The sequence below is a fragment of the Talaromyces atroroseus genome (assembly GCF_001907595.1).
Source record: "Talaromyces atroroseus strain IBT 11181 chromosome Unknown scaffold_13, whole genome shotgun sequence".
NCBI classification, from domain to species: Eukaryota; Fungi; Ascomycota; class Eurotiomycetes; order Eurotiales; family Trichocomaceae; genus Talaromyces; species Talaromyces atroroseus.
In genome coordinates, this window is record NW_017971445.1 from 724,544 (window position 1) to 742,147 (window position 17,604).

A 17,604-nucleotide genomic window follows, 5' to 3' on the forward strand; every position below is an offset into this window, starting at 1 on the left:
ACCGCTGCTTTCGCTCGTTCCCTCCCATCAATCACCACTATCAGCCCAAGCATATATACCACCAATTTCATCGCCATCGACATCGAACATCATCAACTGATTCGAATCATCACAAGTCTTCACACACTACGTAGCTCGCAGCACTCCTCGCTCTATACGTATCGGACATACATCTATCTTATCACTGTTGTTCCCCGTCGCACCCACGATCGGACGGTGAGCTCAACTCCATGGGCAACCCTTGCTCTTCATCACCCAATACCCTGCTGTCGAGGTAGTTGTGACGGACGGAGAGATTGGAGAGAGGATTACCGAGCTCCCGCGGACGACAGAGTGAGGCCGATCGATAATAATGGCGTCTGCACAGCCTGCTCTGCCCTCGACGAGGCAGCGCCGCGATGCTTCTCACGCAGAGGTGCCGATAGGACGGTATATTCGTCTGGACCAGATCGGCCGGGGTAGTTTTGCCACTGTCTATCAGGGAGTGCATGCGGTAAGTCTACTAAATACTATACATGAGCCTTCTTGGGTTGGGTTCTGGATTAGCCAGAATTTTGTGTGTTCGCGCACGCTTCATAAAAATACTTGCTGACTTTTCTTTTTTACTTTCTTGTTCTAGAAACATCGGTCCTACGTTGCCATCAAGTCTGTCAATCTATCGAAGCTCAACAAGAAACTCAAAGAGAACCTATGGTCGGAAATCGATATCTTGAAAGGCCTCCATCATCCGCACATTGTCGCTTTGATCGACTGCCATGAATCTACATCCCATATCCACTTGGTCATGGAATACTGTGCACTGGGAGATCTATCTCTTTTCATCAAAAGGCGAGACTCACTTCGGGACCACCGGTACACGCGAGACATGATTGCCAAATATCCTAACCCGCGGGTGGGTGCACTGAACGAAGTCATCGTTCGACATTTCCTCAAGCAACTCTCAAGTGCGCTAAAGTTCCTTCGTGATCGGAACTTAATACATCGGGACATCAAGCCCCAAAATCTGCTACTGTGTCCTTCCCCTGCATCATATCGCAACGGTATAGCTCAGGTAGTACCCTTCAAAGGAAGCGATGACTCCTTCACCCCGCTGGCCGGCTTGGAGACTCTCCCGATGCTCAAAATAGCGGACTTCGGCTTTGCCAGGTCCCTACCGTCGACATCATTGGCAGAAACCCTCTGTGGCTCTCCTCTCTACATGGCTCCTGAAATACTACGGTATGAGAAATACGATGCCAAGGCCGACCTGTGGTCTGTCGGAACGGTCTTGTACGAGATGGTTGTTGGCAAGCCTCCTTTCATGGCATCTAATCATGTCGAATTACTTCGCCGGATTGAACGCCACAAGGATAAGATTCGTTTCCCGGATGACCTTGAGACTTCTGCCGATATTAAATCCCTCATTCGGGGACTCCTCAAGATGAATCCTGTGGAACGGATGACGTTTGCCGATTTCTTCGACAACATCGTCATTCAGGAGAACATTCCTGGTCTCGTAGCTGATGATCTTCCTCCATCCCAACGCCATTTCTCGACAGGTCAAATGGAGGCCGGCTCACCGAACAATAATAGCAGTGGACTGCCCAATCCACAAGAACCTAGGCCGCGTCTTTCTCACGAACAAAGGCTTTCTGAGGATATTAGAGAACCTGCGTTCACTCGTTCCCCCTTGCCACCAACACCTCGGCAGTCCAGTAGCCCTCGCATTGAGTCCGGGACTCCCCCAAGACCTGAAGTGCTTCAGCGAACTCCGAGTGGAGATAGGTTACCCCGTTCTGGCGATGTACAACGCGCAGCCGTTGTCAGCCGAAGGCCGGGTCCCATCTCACATGCAACTGCACCAGCTCGACAAGAAGGTGTAGACAAAAACCAAATGGCTCTCGAACGACGGCCAAGCCGCAACTCACCTCTTCCATCTCCAATAATTCGACAAGAAGAAGACCGAACACTCAAGGACGAGCGTGAACGGGCTGCGCAAGATGTAGCTTTTGAGCGCGACTATGTTGTTGTGGAGAAGCGAGCAGTTGAAGTCAATGCCTTCGCTGATGAGCTAGCGAATAGTCCTCGTATTCACACAGGATCTCGTCTATCTGGTGGCATTGTGCGACGAGCGACAGTACAAAATGTTCCATCAGCAAACAATCCTCCTGCTTCCCCGAAAGCCATACAAATCTCAGGGCGTGCGCGAGCTGACTCCCATACTCGCCAAGGCTCATACGAACGACGATATGGCCAGAGTCCGTCATCCGCTACTTCAGCCATATCAAAGGCATTGAACATGGCCACTGACCGACTTTTCGGGGTGGGATTTTCGCCGCCCATGGGGTTGAGCAAGGGAGGGCGATCTCCGCCATTAACATACAACCCCTACCCGGCATATCCAGCCGCACAATACAGTTTGTTAATGGCAGGCGAAGGAGGAAAGGCAAATTCTGCGTTAGACGAGGACACCAAGACAGTTCAATATATAGAAGATTGCGCTACTCGGAGCGATGTCGTTTATGGATTTGCTGAGGTGAAGTACAAGCAGTTGATCCCGCTTGCTCCATCGGTGCAGACAGATCTAGACAAGGCTGGGGAGCAGACTTTTGTCGATTCCGATGATGGTGAGCTCACACCCGACGCGGTGGTTACATTGTCCGAGGAAGCTTTGGTACTGTATGTCAAGGCATTGGCACTTCTGGCAAAGTCAATGGATATTGCTGGAGCTTGGTGGGCACGCAAAAACCGTGGCGAAGTTTTTGGAGATCCCAATCAAGGAACATCTCCAACCAACGCTCTCGTGGGCACTCGCATCAACAATGTTGTCCAATGGGTGCGTAATCGGTTCAACGAAGTGCTCGAGAAGGCAGAGTTCGTCCGCCTGAAGCTCATTGAAGGCCAAAGGCGCTTATCGCCTGATCATCCAAACCATCCGAGCAACCATTCTCTTGACTCTGCTTCCGCCGGTACTCTTGGCACCTCTGCCGACCATGTTGTGGTCAGCTCTGGTGTCACCGCAGAGAAGCTAATGTACGACCGGGCCTTGGAGATGAGCCGAGCGGCAGCCATCAATGAACTTACTGGAGAGGATTTACAAGGTTGCGAAATCGCCTACATCACGGCGATTCGCATGCTTGAAGCTGTCTTGGAGAACGATGAACTGTCCCAGTCACAAAAGAGCGGTGATCGAGTTGTTGATTCAGAAAGGATCGTTCTCGACGGAGTTCAGGTTGAGGATCGCAAGGTGGTTAGCAAACGTGAGTAAAGATACTCTATTTTTGATATTCTCGTCCTGAGATGTGCGCTAATCAAAGTCATCATAATCGGCACAGTCGTTTCAAGCATTCGCTCTCGATTGACATCTCTTCGCAAGAAGATTGCCCTCATGGCGAAGCACTCGTCTGGTCCTGTCGGCACATCGCCTAGCAGAATGCCGTCGACAAGGTCACGACCGGGGTCCCCTGCGATTCCTTATCCAGTTCCAGATATCAGTCCACCCCGGTGATAATGAGATATCAATTTCTCGACAATCTAGATTGGACGAACACCTTGTTTGAATCACTTTGCATTTTGTTCTTCGATTCCGATTCGTGTTACTTTTCTTTCTTTCTTCCTTTTTTTTTTTTTTTTTCAATGACGCATTTCAGGAGCAGGCATCCTTTTGATTATTATTTATATTTTTTACTTTACTAATACACATTGGAGGGGGGTTGGGGACAGACTTATATCTCTTTCACTGTCGCCCAACGTGGTTGTGCTTTGCAAAGCGTCTTTACCGGAGAAGTTATGTGTGGAGTTTCTTTTCTTGTCCTTTCTTCCTTTCATATATTCGGGGTTCTACAGACATCGGAGTTACTGAGAACCCGTCAGAACCAGACTGACTGAAACATATCATCTACTTTAACCCTTACGGATTTCGGATTTCGGACTACAGGGGGTAAAGAGCGTTGTTTATTCCTTTCTTGTCACACGTTTTTTTTTTTTTTTTTTTTTTTTTTTTTTTTTTTCTTTTTGTCTTCTTTTGGGCGCGCGCGTGATTGCAAGTTTTGACGGTGTTTTGTTTTGGATTGGGTTACGAATAATGTACAAGGGACAGAGACTGAATTCACTGCAAAGATCACCACCACTACTACGTACGGTTTCTCAGCTCAATTTTGCACCGTAGGGGACTGTTGAATGTTTTTTTATGTTGATTGGAACGAACTGTTTTCTTCTTGTTTTTGTATTTCGAAGTACCTACTTAGTTAGGTAGAGTTCTTACCTGATTACAATAACCGGTCATAGTTTCCTAATCCCGTCTATAAAGACAAGAGGCACGTAACGATAGAGAAAAACAGAATGTCCCAGTCATCTATGGTAGCCCATCCACCTCAAGTCCCTCTCGATGCGAGAAGAAAAGAATAGACACCTCAAACTTGCTGGAATAACGTGATCTAGCAGCGTCGCATGCATATTGAAGCAAGTTCTCTATGTAACAACAAGTCAGACTCGCAAGGTTGTGATTGCATACAAGTGCTGCATGATAAGTGAAAGGAAGAAAGAAAGCGAGAAAAAAAAAGCAACTCTTACTAGTCTGCGCGTTATATCACGTGATGCTGCCTCGCACTAGGCTGCTTCGGGTTAGTCGGAGTCGGGTTCCGGGCGGCTGTCGCGGCCTCAGGCAGCAGAGGTAGACGTGGGAGAAGAAGAAGCAGAAGCAGAATGCGCATATCTCATGATACCAGAACCAGCGTCGCATGAATAATCGTAACAGTTGCGTACAGTCAGAGAATGGCATCGCATCGTTGCAATCTCTATCTCTGAGGGGGACATGCGATATTATGGGCGCCGTGATAGCGAATGGGCGAGTCGCATGCAAAACGAGTTAAACCAAAACAAGTTAGCGAACGATCCAAATCTCCATAATAAAATAATTGAAAGCAAATCGAGCTTCTGTTTTCGTATGCTTGCTCGGCCTCTCTGCCTCTCACGCTCTCTTTTATCTTTTTGGCGGTGGAGTAAAGTAGTAGCCAGTACCCCTCCTTTGGACAGCGCGCGGCCCTTGACCGCGGAACCTGCCTAATTGATGCATCCTCTCGTCAGCCTGTCGTCTGTCTTGCCACGAGTCTGCTGGCACTCGGCCAAACCTAATGTGCTTGCAACAACGCGAACAACAACAACAACACAATCTCGCTTGATAAGGAACTCCAACCTGCTGCGCACTTTCTCTGCTGCTGCTGCTATCGCGTCGACTCGCTCTTCCCCGCCTCCCTTCCGCATTGCGCCCACCACAACCACACGCACTTCTCTCCGTCCCACCGCCACTTCGTCCTCCACGACTGCTCCCTTAGCCCAAATCTCCAAACGACACTGCTCCTACCGCAGAATGTGTCACTCTAGACGCACCGACGAGGCTCTGGGCTCGACCCTTGCCCAAGGCCGAGAGGTGCTCCCGACCAATGTCAAGCCGGTGCACTATGACTTGACCCTCGAGCCCGACTTTGAGAAATTCACCTATGAGGGAACCGTGGTGATCGAGTGAGTTGCCATATCCCGTTGGATGAAGGTTGGCGCCAAAAAAGAAAAAAAAAAAAAAAAGATGGTATAGAAAAATTTAAAACAGACATGTCGCTAATTGGGTTAACTCTCTCTCCCCTACCAGTCTCAACGTCAACGAGGACACCAACTCGGTCTCACTAAACACCAGCGAACTCGAAATCCACACCAGCGAAATCATTGTCGATGGAGCCGTCGTCACCTCCAGCCCTTCCGTTTCCTACGACAAGGATAAGCAAGTTACTACCGTCAACTTCGTCGAGACTATCCCAGCCGGGTCCAAGGCTCAGTTGAAGCAGACCTTCAGCGGCATCCTCAATGACAACATGGCCGGTTTCTACCGCTCGTCGTACAAGACTGCTGATGGTGGAACCGGGTATATTGCTTCCACTCAAATGGAGCCCACGGATGCTCGCCGAGCATTTCCCTGCTTTGATGAGCCGGCTCTCAAGGCCGAGTTTACTATCACTTTGATTGCCGATAAACACCTGACGTGCCTGAGCAACATGGATGTCGCTTCCGAGTCTGAGGTGACATCGAAGGTCTCGGGTGGTACGAAGAAGGCGGTCAAGTTCAACAAGTCCCCGGTCATGTCTACCTATCTGGTGGCTTTCATTGTTGGTGAACTCAAGGTCATTGAATCGAACGATTTCCGTGTGCCTGTGCGTGTGTACGCGACCCTAGACCAGGATATTGAGCATGGTCGTTTCTCGCTCGATTTGGCCGCCAAGACGCTGGCGTTCTACGAGAAGGCTTTTGACAGCGAGTACCCGCTGCCCAAAATGGACATGGTTGCCATTCCGGACTTCAGCGCAGGTGCCATGGAGAACTGGGGGTTGATTACTTATCGTGTCGTTGATTTGCTCCTGGACGAGAAGACCAGTGGAGCATCTGTGAAAGAACGTGTTGCTGAGGTTGTTCAGCACGAGTTGGCTCATCAGTGGTTCGGTAACTTGGTTACCATGGATTTCTGGGATGGTCTATGGCTAAACGAAGGTTTCGCTACTTGGATGTCTTGGTATTCATGCAACATCTTCTACCCAGAGTGGAAGGTTTGGCAAACCTACGTGATTGACAACCTCCAGAGCGCCCTGTCTCTCGATTCACTGCGAAGCAGCCACCCCATCGAGGTGCCCGTGAAGCGTGCTGATGAAGTTAATCAGATTTTTGATGCTATCTCCTACTCCAAGGGCTCCTCTGTTCTCCGCATGATTTCTAAATATCTGGGCGAGGATACTTTCCTCCAGGGTGTTCGTGACTATATCCGAAAACACGCTTACGGAAACACACAGACTGGCGATCTTTGGGCTGCTTTGGCAAAGGCCAGCGGCAAGCCAGTTGAAGAAGTCATGGATGTGTGGACCAAATATGTTGGATTCCCCGTTGTTCAGGTCACTGAGAACCCAAGCAAAGGCACGGTGAACCTCAAGCAGAACCGTTTCCTGCGCACTGGGGACGTCAAACCAGAGGAAGATGAGACGATTTATCCTGTTTTCTTGGCTCTGCGGACGAAAGATGGCGTTCATGACGAACTTGTTCTTGACAAGCGTGAGAATGAGTTCAAAGTGCCCGACCTTGACTTCTTCAAGGTGAATGCCGACCATTCAGGCCTATACCGAACATCGTACACTCCCGAACGCCTGGAGAAGCTAGGCAATGCTGCTAAGGCAGGCCTGCTGACCGTTGAAGACCGTGCTGGTATGGTGGCCGACTCGGGCGCTCTGGCTGCCGCGGGTTATCAGAAGACTTCGGGTTTGCTGTCTCTGTTGAAGGGGTTTGATACCGAGACCGAATTTATTGTTTGGAACGAGATGCTTACACGAGTGGGCAGCGTGCGGGCAGCCTGGCTCTTTGAGGACCAGAAAACTCGCGACTCGTTGAAGGCGTTCCAACGCGCCTTGGTCAGCGAGAAGGCACACCAGGTCGGCTGGGAGTTCTCGGACTCGGACGACCACGTCCTGCAGCAATTCAAGGCCATGCTGTTTGGCAGTGCTGGCGCAGCAGGCGACTCAAAGGTGGTGGCAGCTGCTCAAGACATGTTCAAGCGTTTCCTTGAGGGTGACCGTACCGCAATTCACCCCAACATCCGCGGTAGCGTGTACAACATTGTTCTGAAGAACGGCGGCGAAAAGGAATACAATGCCATTTTGGAAATATTCCGTACTGCTTCAACTTCGGATGAGAAGAATACCGCTCTTCGAAGCTTGGGGGCTGCAGAGGATATCGCCCTGGTGCGGAGAACGCTTGAACTGGCTACCAACGGCGAGGTCAGGAACCAGGACGTATACATGCCCCTTTCTGGACTCCGCAACCACGTTACCGGTGTCGAAGAGCGATGGAAGTGGCTGCTGGAGAACTGGGACGCCATCGTGGCACGATTCCCACCGTCTCTGGGCATGCTGGGTACGATCATTCAGCTTTCGGCTGTTGCGTTCAACACGGAAGAGCAGCTCAAGGAGGTCGAGGCATTTTTCGCCCCGAAAGACACCAAGGTAAGATTCTTCCCTCACACTTTTTTTTTTTTTTTTTGACTTTGAACGACTCGTGCAGTTGAACTAACCGCAAAAAAACTCTTTTATTAGGGCTTTGACCGAGCTGTGGGCCAGAGCTTGGATGCCATCCGCGCCAAAGCTCATTGGCTGAAGCGAGACCGCGAGGATGTCGAGCAATGGCTCAAGACAAATGGCTACTTCGACGTCGAGCAGAAGCTATAGGTCTGCCATTGGCTGCATTGCGTTGCGGAATATATAAGCATATTCGTTAGTTATAGCATTGACTATGTATATTATTGGGCTTGGCTTTTATCTCTCCCCCTCTTCTTATGCTCTCTCGTACAAGTCCAGTCGTGTCAATAGTTGGACGAGGCAATGTACAACGTAGAAAGAACACTGAAAAGTGATGCGAGCGTGCATCAGTGGGCGTTTTGGATCCATGGGCCTGGTTCGCTGGAGAAGGCATTCTACGAGTCTCGATGGCCATGGTAGTCAGTCAATGGTTATGCAGGCATGGGACGATGATTCATGATCGATGCACAAATACCCAAAAGGCAAGGCGTCCAGCAGACGTGAAGGGCTACAGCTAGCTCTACGATTCTAATATAAACAATTCATATCGTTCAAAAAGCCGGACGTGTCCACCTGTCTGATGATGGACTTGTGGATGAGGAGGTCTGCCTTGTAGGAGAGCTCAGCTTACCTCATCTGCCGAGGCCGACGGACTTGACTGCTCTTGCTCTTGCTCTTGCTTTCTCTCTCCGCGCCTTCAGCCTTGTTGTGCTCACTGGACGACCGGACGTGAGCAAAGCGGTGAGTCACGAAGCAAGCTAACTGTTCAGTCACGGTGAGTCAGAAAGTGCTTCGTGAAGCATAAATTGAACCGACGGCCCGGCTGTTGCAGCATGGCTACTCGCTATATACATGGATTAGCTGCGCCTGGGGCCCGCAGCAGCTTGCCAGCACTCGTCAGTGCTTGACCCGGGCTCTGGCTAGGCCAGTCTTCTGTCTCTTTACACCGGCCGGCGGCTAGGTCATGTTTGGGGTGCTCTTCTTGGCCGTGCTATTTTTCCTTTTCTGCTGCCTCATTTTGGCGGCGTTGAACTTCGCCACCCCGGGTTCGCTTTTCCAGTAGCAGTACCGACCCCTGCGTTCAACCCAACCACGAGATGCGATTCGTCGCCAGCTCTAGCTTTGCTGTGTTCTCGCCTCGACTAGATTTCCTAACTCATCCCGCATCGTCCTGCTGAGCCACTTCGAAACGATGCGGATTCGCGGGCATGGAGTGCCAACGCATCCATCCAGACGCTGGAGCTATCGGCCTGGACAAGATTCAGTCAATTGGTCTCGCAATGTTTCCGGTACCGCGTTCAGAGAGCTTTAGCGTGAGGCGATGCTCCGTCTTCTCTTCTGCGTCCATCCCAAACGACCAAGCTCTTACCTTCCCCGTAAAACCACTGCGCTTGCTAGAATATAATCAATCGTGATACCCACGGACTATACGCTTGAGGCCATCTTATTTACCCAGTTTCAATGCAAAACTTACCCACGCTTGAAACTATCGTATCTATCTGCCAATCTCTCTCTCTATATATATACCTGGAACTACGGAATTGCCTCACCTGAAACAAGACATTCTTTTGCTATCCCTCATGGAGCCCGATCCAATTCTTCCCTACATTCAATTTGAGGAGGAGGGCATATTTGGTAGCACTGGACATACTGTTTCTGATGCATATCCTTCTACAGCAAGTTCTTCCACCGGGGAGAGCAGTGACCCGCGCATGGTCTGGTCCGCTACCAGAATCCTAGGGTCAAGCAACACTAGCAGGGACTGGATGCAACAGCAAGAAAGTTCTCCTGCGTTTGCGGATGACCTCGATGCAACAGGAGTTATATCTCCTCAGATAGAGCAAGGTACTGTACTTATCAAGTCTTCTTTCGATTACGCACTTGGGCCTCACCGGTTACTAATCCTTGCTCGCTATTATCTATTACTAGATCTTCTCCAAAGCGATCCATTTACAGAGTTGGCTCAACCCGATCACGAAGGATTCTTGAATCCCTTTTTTGAGCCAGGCAATACCTTCACCCGTAATCACAACAATGCGCCTCCATGGGCTCATTATGATGAGTTGGACACCAATCATGTCCATAGAAGAGCATATGGTCCTGAGACAGTATATCTGAATGTGCCAACCTATGTTGACCGACTCGGCTCCCGCGCCACAACGCCTGGAGGGCCTTCCGACACTGCCAGTGCAGTGAGCTCGGAAAACGTGAACACCAGACTTGAGACAAGACCACGGAGAGGTGGCCGTCAGTCTGGAATGAATTTGTCACGGGAATCTGTACAAAATATCCGTCGGGTTCGTGATATAGGTGGCGCATGTTTGAGATGTGAAGCATTGAAAGAAAAGGTAAAGAGTGAAATGAAAAAAAAAAAAAAAAAAAAAAAAAAACAATCTGTCCTAGTACTCCCGGGTTGTGTCCTTTTTGCTAATTACATGCAGTGTTCGGAAGGGAAGCCCTGCATAAGTTGTAGCAGTACCCAGGGACGCAAATGGGACGGCTGCGTCCGTTCATTCAAGGAGCTGGTAGATGTCTTCAAACCTGGTAAGACCCTGTTTTTTGGAAGCACGCTGGTATTTCCCTTGTTCATTGATCTGAGACAATTATAGAAATTCTGGCGACGCGCCTACAACCGCAAGCCTTGACTGGCTTTATGAGCTATCATACTCTACGCAGATATGGCCAGGACGACTTTGATTTGCCGTTGCACTTTGGATTCGGAAGGCCTTTTTACGGGTTCAAAGGCGCTGAATACAATCCGATGACGACGGAAATTCAATTCTCGCATGTCGTCGGTCCCAGCGATCAACACCCCGAGTCAGCTCTGTATGGATACAGTCTCCCGGTATATCCAAGCAACAGCAATTCAGGCAACGTTCAGAAATATGTAATGAATTGGTTGAAACAAACACTTAGAAGCCGGAGCGATATGGAAGGTTGGCTACGGGTTTGTTTTGGTGCAGAAGACGTTGGATGGATACGAGAACTTCTCCTCGTGACGTGGGAATATTCTGTTCAATCTTGGAAAACACGAAAGTCCCGTCAAGACGAACTTCAGCTCGACAAAAACCTATCCTATACATGGATGTTGGCCTTGGTGACAACCATGCTGTCGTTGCCGGTCTCTATTCCATCGGACGCCCAGCTTGGCGTAATGAACAACTTGCGATTCCTGGTGGCCGATAAAACATACTTGAATTCGTCGCGGCCAATCAATAAATGCGTGAAAAGTCTGCTTTTTGATCTTTACAGACAGTTCGTTGAGAAGGTCATGTCAGCTCTTGAAGCCTTCAAAAGAACCAATTCAAAAAAGATATCGGAGTGCCATCTATGCCATGTACATTGCATGACCATACTCGTTGTAGCCACTTCTTCTTATCTACAGACTTCTCTGATGGATAACTACCGGTTGCCTGCTGAGCGTGAAATCTCAGACCTAAGGGAAACGACCTTTTCCTACATTCGAGACGTGGAGACAGCATTCAAAAACACCGTCTTGCATGTTCGCCATCGAAAAAGTGATTGGCTCAGAGAGAGGACTCGTCGAGCTGGTAACGGCTCAAGGGATATTCCAATGTTCCTTGATAAAATCAATGAAATTGGAAACAATCATATGCAAGGTTCGTTTGGGGCTTACCAAGGCGCAGAGTTGCAAGGGTGTGAAGCTGACAGTGCATGCACTCACAGAAATCTCGGCTCATCGAACGGCGAAACTGGAGACGCTATTGAACCCAAGTCTTCCATTCCACCACGCAAATATGCAACGGGTGTTTGCGTTTTATTTTGACCCCAGTCCTATTCGTGCCCAGGGCAGATCACGATAGCCTCACGACTCTTTTAACGACAGATAGAATAAGGGCGAAACAGCACTGTATAACTACTCAAGACATGTGTGATGATAAGAAAAGATTTCATTCTTCAAGATGTATATCGTTCATTCTTATGATAGATATCCCATGATAGATAATCTAGATATATAAATGTCCGTCACTTAAATAGTCCTGTGTGCTCGATGGGAAAGCAGAACAACAGGGTGGAAGTAGACGCAGTCCTGCTAAAAACTGTATGGGGTTTTATATTCCACCGAACGAACTAATAAAAAAAAGAGGAAAAACGTCCATAGCATTGAAAGGAGCTGAAGACGTGGATAATGGTGGTTCAACTTTTGTGTCAACTTGCGTCAACTTTTCGATCGCAATTCGATCTGGTTTGACTTGTTTTTTTGGAAGTCCTGATTGATATTTTGGTGAATCAAAAGAAATGATTAATTGAACCCTCGCGACATTAACGAGTCGTACAATAATAAATGATAATAGTCTCTGACTCCGTATGGAAGAGGAAGAGAAGAGGAAGAAAATTCTCTTCAACTGCTGCCGCACGAGTTAAAAAGCAGAACAAACAAACAAACAAGCCAAACCCACGTGACCTCCACAAACCAGCCGCCATACAAATTCTTTTTTTTTTTTTTCCCTTCTCGCTCTTCTTCCCTCCTTTCCTAATATCATCACACATTTATTTTACCTACGAACGCATAATCAACCTCCAATTTTCCCGTAATGTGTAGACATACACATTTCGATGGGATGGCAGGTCATATTGGCGAACCAGAGTGACAACTATTTTCCTGCATGCTTTTTTCGGAGGTGTGTAGGGGGTGGTTTTCAGGGGCAACTGTTTCTCTTGTCGAGCCCGGAAAGAAAGAAATATACACATACACCAGTGTATGTGTATATGTATTTCTTTTCGTATGGTTGGACGGGTCCTCCAATTGTTCCGACATTGCATGATGTATTTTTTTCTTTGAATGCGATATATCATATCCAATACTGCGCCGAGATGCCAAACACAGTAAACTTGGAAGATTCCACAGTAGAAACAGCTGCTAGATAGCACGTAAGTCGTAGGACGAGAAACTTGGGAGAAAAGCAGCCCCTGGCCCGTCTTTGCAGCCCCATAACTAGTTATCTTCCTTCCTTAGTCAACCTGCAGAGGGCGTTTAGTTAGAGTGCGGAGTGCGCCGAACTCTCTCTCCCACATCCTCCTCGCTCCTCGTCTTGTCTCTGCATGCACTCCAGGCCGCTGGACTCTTCGCCGTTGAAGACTGTACATGACTTCTCAAACGTGTATATGCCTTATTCCTCCTTTGCTTCCAACTGGCATGCGACGGCGGCCTTCCATTGTCCCTCCCGCATCCGGATCCCCAAGACCGTGTTCTCTCGCATAACTACCTATTCCTACTGATCGATGCATTGTGTCTAGTCGCGCGCTTTTCCTTTTCTTCTTTCTTCTTTCATTTCTTTTTTTCTGGGGGGTCCTTCATTTTGAACTGCCATGGCTTCCATAATAAATAAGCGTCAGCAGGCGCGCCATGAGAGGGCGCTGCACGACCTCATTCGCTCAGTTCCAGGCAATGATCAATGTGCGGATTGCCAGGCGCGAAATCCAGGTACGATCCAGCTTTTCCTGCATCCGTGTATTCTGTCGGTTAATTTCTCATACTAATTGTCTTGTCTGTGTCATAGGATGGGCAAGTTGGAACGTGAGTCTCGTCCGAAACCAATCCTCCCCGACTTCTATGCTGATACGTATGAGATAGCTGGGCGCCTTCCTCTGCATGCGATGCGGATCGCTTCATCGGAAAATGGGAACACATATCTCAAAGGTCAAGTCCCTAAGCATGGACAGCTGGACGTCGGATCAGGTTGAGGTGAGCTCGATGAAAAGACATCGGATGACAAATTGGCCGACGAACGCTCATTGTATGTATGCACTTGCAACACACGACTATAGAACATGAAAAAACGAGGAAATACCATCGTCAACAAGGAGTACAACCCGCGCAATGTCAAGCCCGATATTCCCGTCGACATCGACGAAGTGGACTTGGCAATGGAGCGATTTATCAGACAGAAATACGAGTTTCGCGTGCTGGAAGACGGCAAACCGAAACCACCGAGCAGGGACGATTCGGGATATCATACACAAAAATCACTGGATGAATCGTCGCCATCGCCCCCTCCGCCTCCAATTCCGCCGAAGAGTGGCAGGAAGTTTGGATTTGGGCTGCGATCTGTCTCGTCCACCAGTCGCTTGCCTCGTCACTCTGACAAACCAAGCTCCCCTAGGTCTGCCACGCTTAATACCTTGTCGCCCTCGTTGTCGCTCAATAAGCAATCGCGAGTCTTTGGCGCCAATATTGCAGATGTTGATAACCTGGAAACGAAACTGGACCAACTCAAAGACATGGGCTTCCCGAACCACAAACGAAATGCGTCCGTCTTGAAGGGTGTCGGAGGCGACCTGAATCGCGCGGTGGAGTCTTTGGTTCGTCTTGGAGAGGGGGGCAATTTCCTTCAAGTTGCAGCAGCTCCTCGAAAACCGTCTACTGCTACTAGCCTGCCTACCCCTAAAGCGGAGGCCGATGATCCCTGGAGCATTACATCGACTGTGACGAGCTCTGCCGGAGCACATACAACAACACCGCAGCCCGCCAAACCCTACAATCCGTTTGATGTGCCCAACACACAAAACCCTTCTGCTACAGGTCTCGAGAGCGCATTCCAGAACATGCAGGTTGCGCAGCCTTTGTCTCCCCATACCACGGGGGGTTATGCTAGTGCTAGCCACCAGATGACTGGCAGCAACATGGCTCTCACACCACTCTACACATCGCATTCATATACAAGCTCTCCACAGCCTCTGGGTTACAATCCATTCTTCCAGACAGCCTCTCCGATCAATCAAAATGCTGCAAATCCCTACTTTGGCAGTCAAACCGCACAGTCAACACCTATACAGCCCACACGGAGCTTTTCGCCAGCCAACCCATTCACCAACTCGCTGTCAGCACAGTCCACCGGTGGTGCGCAGCAGAATCTAGCACAATCCCAGCGATTTGCTATGCCCGTTTTCTCTTCTTCCCAGTCTTCTTCTTCGCCACAGACTGCGGCTGCTACGTTCTACCAACAGCCACAAACTAATCCTCAACCATCAAGCAATAACCCGTTCGATACCGCATATAATAATAATATTAACATCAACAATTTCCACACTTATGCACCCAATTTCCAACAACCTCAATATACCCAGCAGCAAAACCCATACGCTCAATTTCAACAGCAGCAGCAGCAGCAACCTGCCAGAGCGGACAAAAATAGCATTCTAGCACTATATAACCTTGCGCCAGCTGCAGCGCCGACAATGTCGACGATTCCCGAGCAATCTCAGGTTCCGCAAATGCAGCAACAACAGACCATGCAGTCGCAGACTCCTTACAATGGCATGGCTACGATTCCGCAAAGCAATGCTCCGACGGGGGCTGTCTCAGTCTCAAACCCGTTCATGAACAACACTACTCAGCAGCAGCATAACAACAATCCATATGCGATGATGGCCTCTCATTCATCAGCTCCGGCTGCAGCCCAATCAAATGGTCTAGGGATCGGCCTAGGGTCGGGACCAACACAAGCATCAGCTCCTCCTCCCACAACAACACAGGCGAACAATTACATGCCCCGAGCACCATTACACATGAGCAAAGCAAGTGTAGATATCAATAATCTCCAAAGCGGCCGACATAGCCCTGACGCATTTGCGAGCTTAAGTGCAAGATTTGGTTAAACTCTTTTTCAAGGAAGCTTTTCTTATATACATATTTCCTTTTGTCTTTCTTGGTCCTGAAAGCCAACATGAAGGCCATACATACTTACACGTAAGGGGAAGACGAGAAGAGAAAACCATTGAACATATGTTTTGATCTTTATATCTATTTAACATGTACATTCAACACACCCCTTTTGCTGTTCGTTTCGTTTCTTTTCTTTGACATTCCGTTTTTCTTTTTTTTTTTTTGTTTCTCTTCTTTTCTTCGGATTGACGTTGGTTTTTTTTGTTGCATTAAAGGAGTTAGCTTGGCTTTTTGGATGATGAATCGAACTGTATGGTCTGTGACTCAAGAATTTCGTTAAAAAGTACTTTGTTTCATCAAGAATCTCCAAGTTGTAATACGCACCGAGCATATTCGCCGGCCTAGTGCAGGGTACCTAGGTACTTCACAGTAATGATTTTACCCTCCGAATAATATATATAGGCGTGTTCTACTACAGCCGTAACTTCGCTAAACGCATACTTATAGACTTCTTTCAAGACCTTTGGCAAAATGTTATCGGAGGAACAGAAGAAAGACGTCGCCGGTAGATATTTCTTGCCTCGCAACGTGGAAGAAGCGAAGCGTATGCAAAACCAGCATGAATGGGTCAAGGGCAGTGCTCATGGACTGATACTCGCGCCGATTGACCTGAAACGCAGCGGCATGCGTGTACTGGATGCTGCCACTGCAGACGGTATGGAGGAGGGACTACTGCTTACCTAGCATTGCATTGCTGGACTGACTGGAGCGCAGGATACTGGATGAAAGATGCGAAGAGAGTCTTTCCTGAAGACACCGAATTCGTGGGTTTCGATAACGAGTTGAGTCTTTTTCTGTTCTTTTCTTTTCTTTCTTTCTTTTTTGTTTCCCCTTTCCTTTTCTCTGGTGTTACGAGCTAAAGCCCAATTGTTCACACTTCTCCCAACAGGCCTCAGCAATATCCGCCTGTCGATGTCTTTGAAATCGTGCAGCAAAACCTCATTGAAGAGTTTCCAGCCGCCTGGAACAATGCCTTTGACTTTGTTCACCAACGCTTTGTCATTCCTCTCTTCAAGGCCGACGAGGTTCCACAGGTTATCTCACATCTGGCTGGATGCGTGAAGCCGGGGGGCTGGATGCAGCTCGTTGAGATGGACTTCCAGACCCCCGTGTCACAACCAATCGAGTCGTGCAAGGCGGTTCAAGCATTCCACAAACTGACGAGCAGCGTCGTCTCGGACCCTCTTGCTGCCACAAAGCTGGCTGACCGGCTCTCTCACGCCGGCTTCGTAAACGTCGACTATAAAGCTGTCGACATGCTTGCTGGGTCGGCGCATCCAGATCCAGAGCTGGGCGAGCGCGGCCTCCAAAATCTTCTGTCGATTTTGGGCTTCTTTCAATCTTTTACTGGGTTGGTCCCCACGTTTCTTTTCCTTTCTCTGCTGAATTCCAATTGATTGATTGATTGATTGATTGATTCTAGACCCGAGATCATCGGCTTCAATGAACAGGAATGGACCGACTTACCCAAACAATTGGCCGAGGAGATGAGAAAATATCACTTTGCTCTGAGGGTCTACTTTGTCTGGGGTCAAAAGCCTGGTGAAGAGTAGACTTTGATGTTGTTCTGGATAATGGGATGTTTGGATATGATTTACCTCTATAGTTCCCGATATTCGAATAGTCGTCCGAGTTACGAGTGCATATGTAAATAGTCATTGTATTCGAGTTCCTATTGTGTGAAAAGTCTATGCAGGTAAATCGCCGAAAGGCACATACTTTATACAAGTTTCCTTTCGCCGGCGATTATCCTCGGCGAGTAAAACATCTTCTTTTCTCTGTATTTATCCCCTCCGCCGGCCCCTCTCTGCGCCTCGGAATAGTCAGCTAGTCACT

The 17,604-nt window shown here is 48.8% G+C and overlaps 5 protein-coding genes across 5 annotated transcripts; all 5 read left to right on the top strand.

The window, feature by feature from the left end:
- Nucleotides 1–352: 352 nt before the first annotated feature.
- UA08_08287 (Serine/threonine-protein kinase atg1) lies at nt 353–3,487 on the top strand (the record flags this gene model as incomplete). Its single annotated transcript, XM_020263194.1, has 3 exons — nt 353–493; nt 620–3,239; nt 3,315–3,487. The coding sequence occupies 3 exons, from the start codon at nt 353–355 to the stop codon at nt 3,485–3,487; spliced, it is 2,934 nt and encodes a 977-aa protein (XP_020116659.1).
- A 1,560-nt stretch (nt 3,488–5,047) lies between these two features.
- Nucleotides 5,048–8,231, top strand: UA08_08288 (Aminopeptidase 2; the record flags this gene model as incomplete). The annotated part of the gene is made up of 3 exons (XM_020263195.1): nt 5,048–5,499; nt 5,585–8,009; nt 8,100–8,231. The coding sequence occupies 3 exons, from the start codon at nt 5,048–5,050 to the stop codon at nt 8,229–8,231; spliced, it is 3,009 nt and encodes a 1,002-aa protein (XP_020116660.1).
- A 1,430-nt stretch (nt 8,232–9,661) lies between these two features.
- On the top strand, nt 9,662–11,267 carry UA08_08289 (hypothetical protein; the record flags this gene model as incomplete). The annotated part of the gene is made up of 5 exons (XM_020263196.1): nt 9,662–9,926; nt 10,011–10,378; nt 10,523–10,625; nt 10,691–10,926; nt 10,998–11,267. 5 exons carry the CDS (start codon nt 9,662–9,664, stop codon nt 11,265–11,267), a joined length of 1,242 nt encoding a protein of 413 aa, XP_020116777.1.
- A 2,145-nt stretch (nt 11,268–13,412) lies between these two features.
- UA08_08290 (hypothetical protein) lies at nt 13,413–15,701 on the top strand (the record flags this gene model as incomplete). The annotated part of the gene is made up of 4 exons (XM_020263197.1): nt 13,413–13,527; nt 13,604–13,620; nt 13,678–13,788; nt 13,872–15,701. The coding sequence occupies 4 exons, from the start codon at nt 13,413–13,415 to the stop codon at nt 15,699–15,701; spliced, it is 2,073 nt and encodes a 690-aa protein (XP_020116776.1).
- A 538-nt stretch (nt 15,702–16,239) lies between these two features.
- On the top strand, nt 16,240–17,321 carry UA08_08291 (hypothetical protein; the record flags this gene model as incomplete). Its single annotated transcript, XM_020263198.1, has 4 exons — nt 16,240–16,423; nt 16,483–16,532; nt 16,665–17,119; nt 17,192–17,321. The coding sequence occupies 4 exons, from the start codon at nt 16,240–16,242 to the stop codon at nt 17,319–17,321; spliced, it is 819 nt and encodes a 272-aa protein (XP_020116779.1).
- Nucleotides 17,322–17,604: the final 283 nt, after the last annotated feature.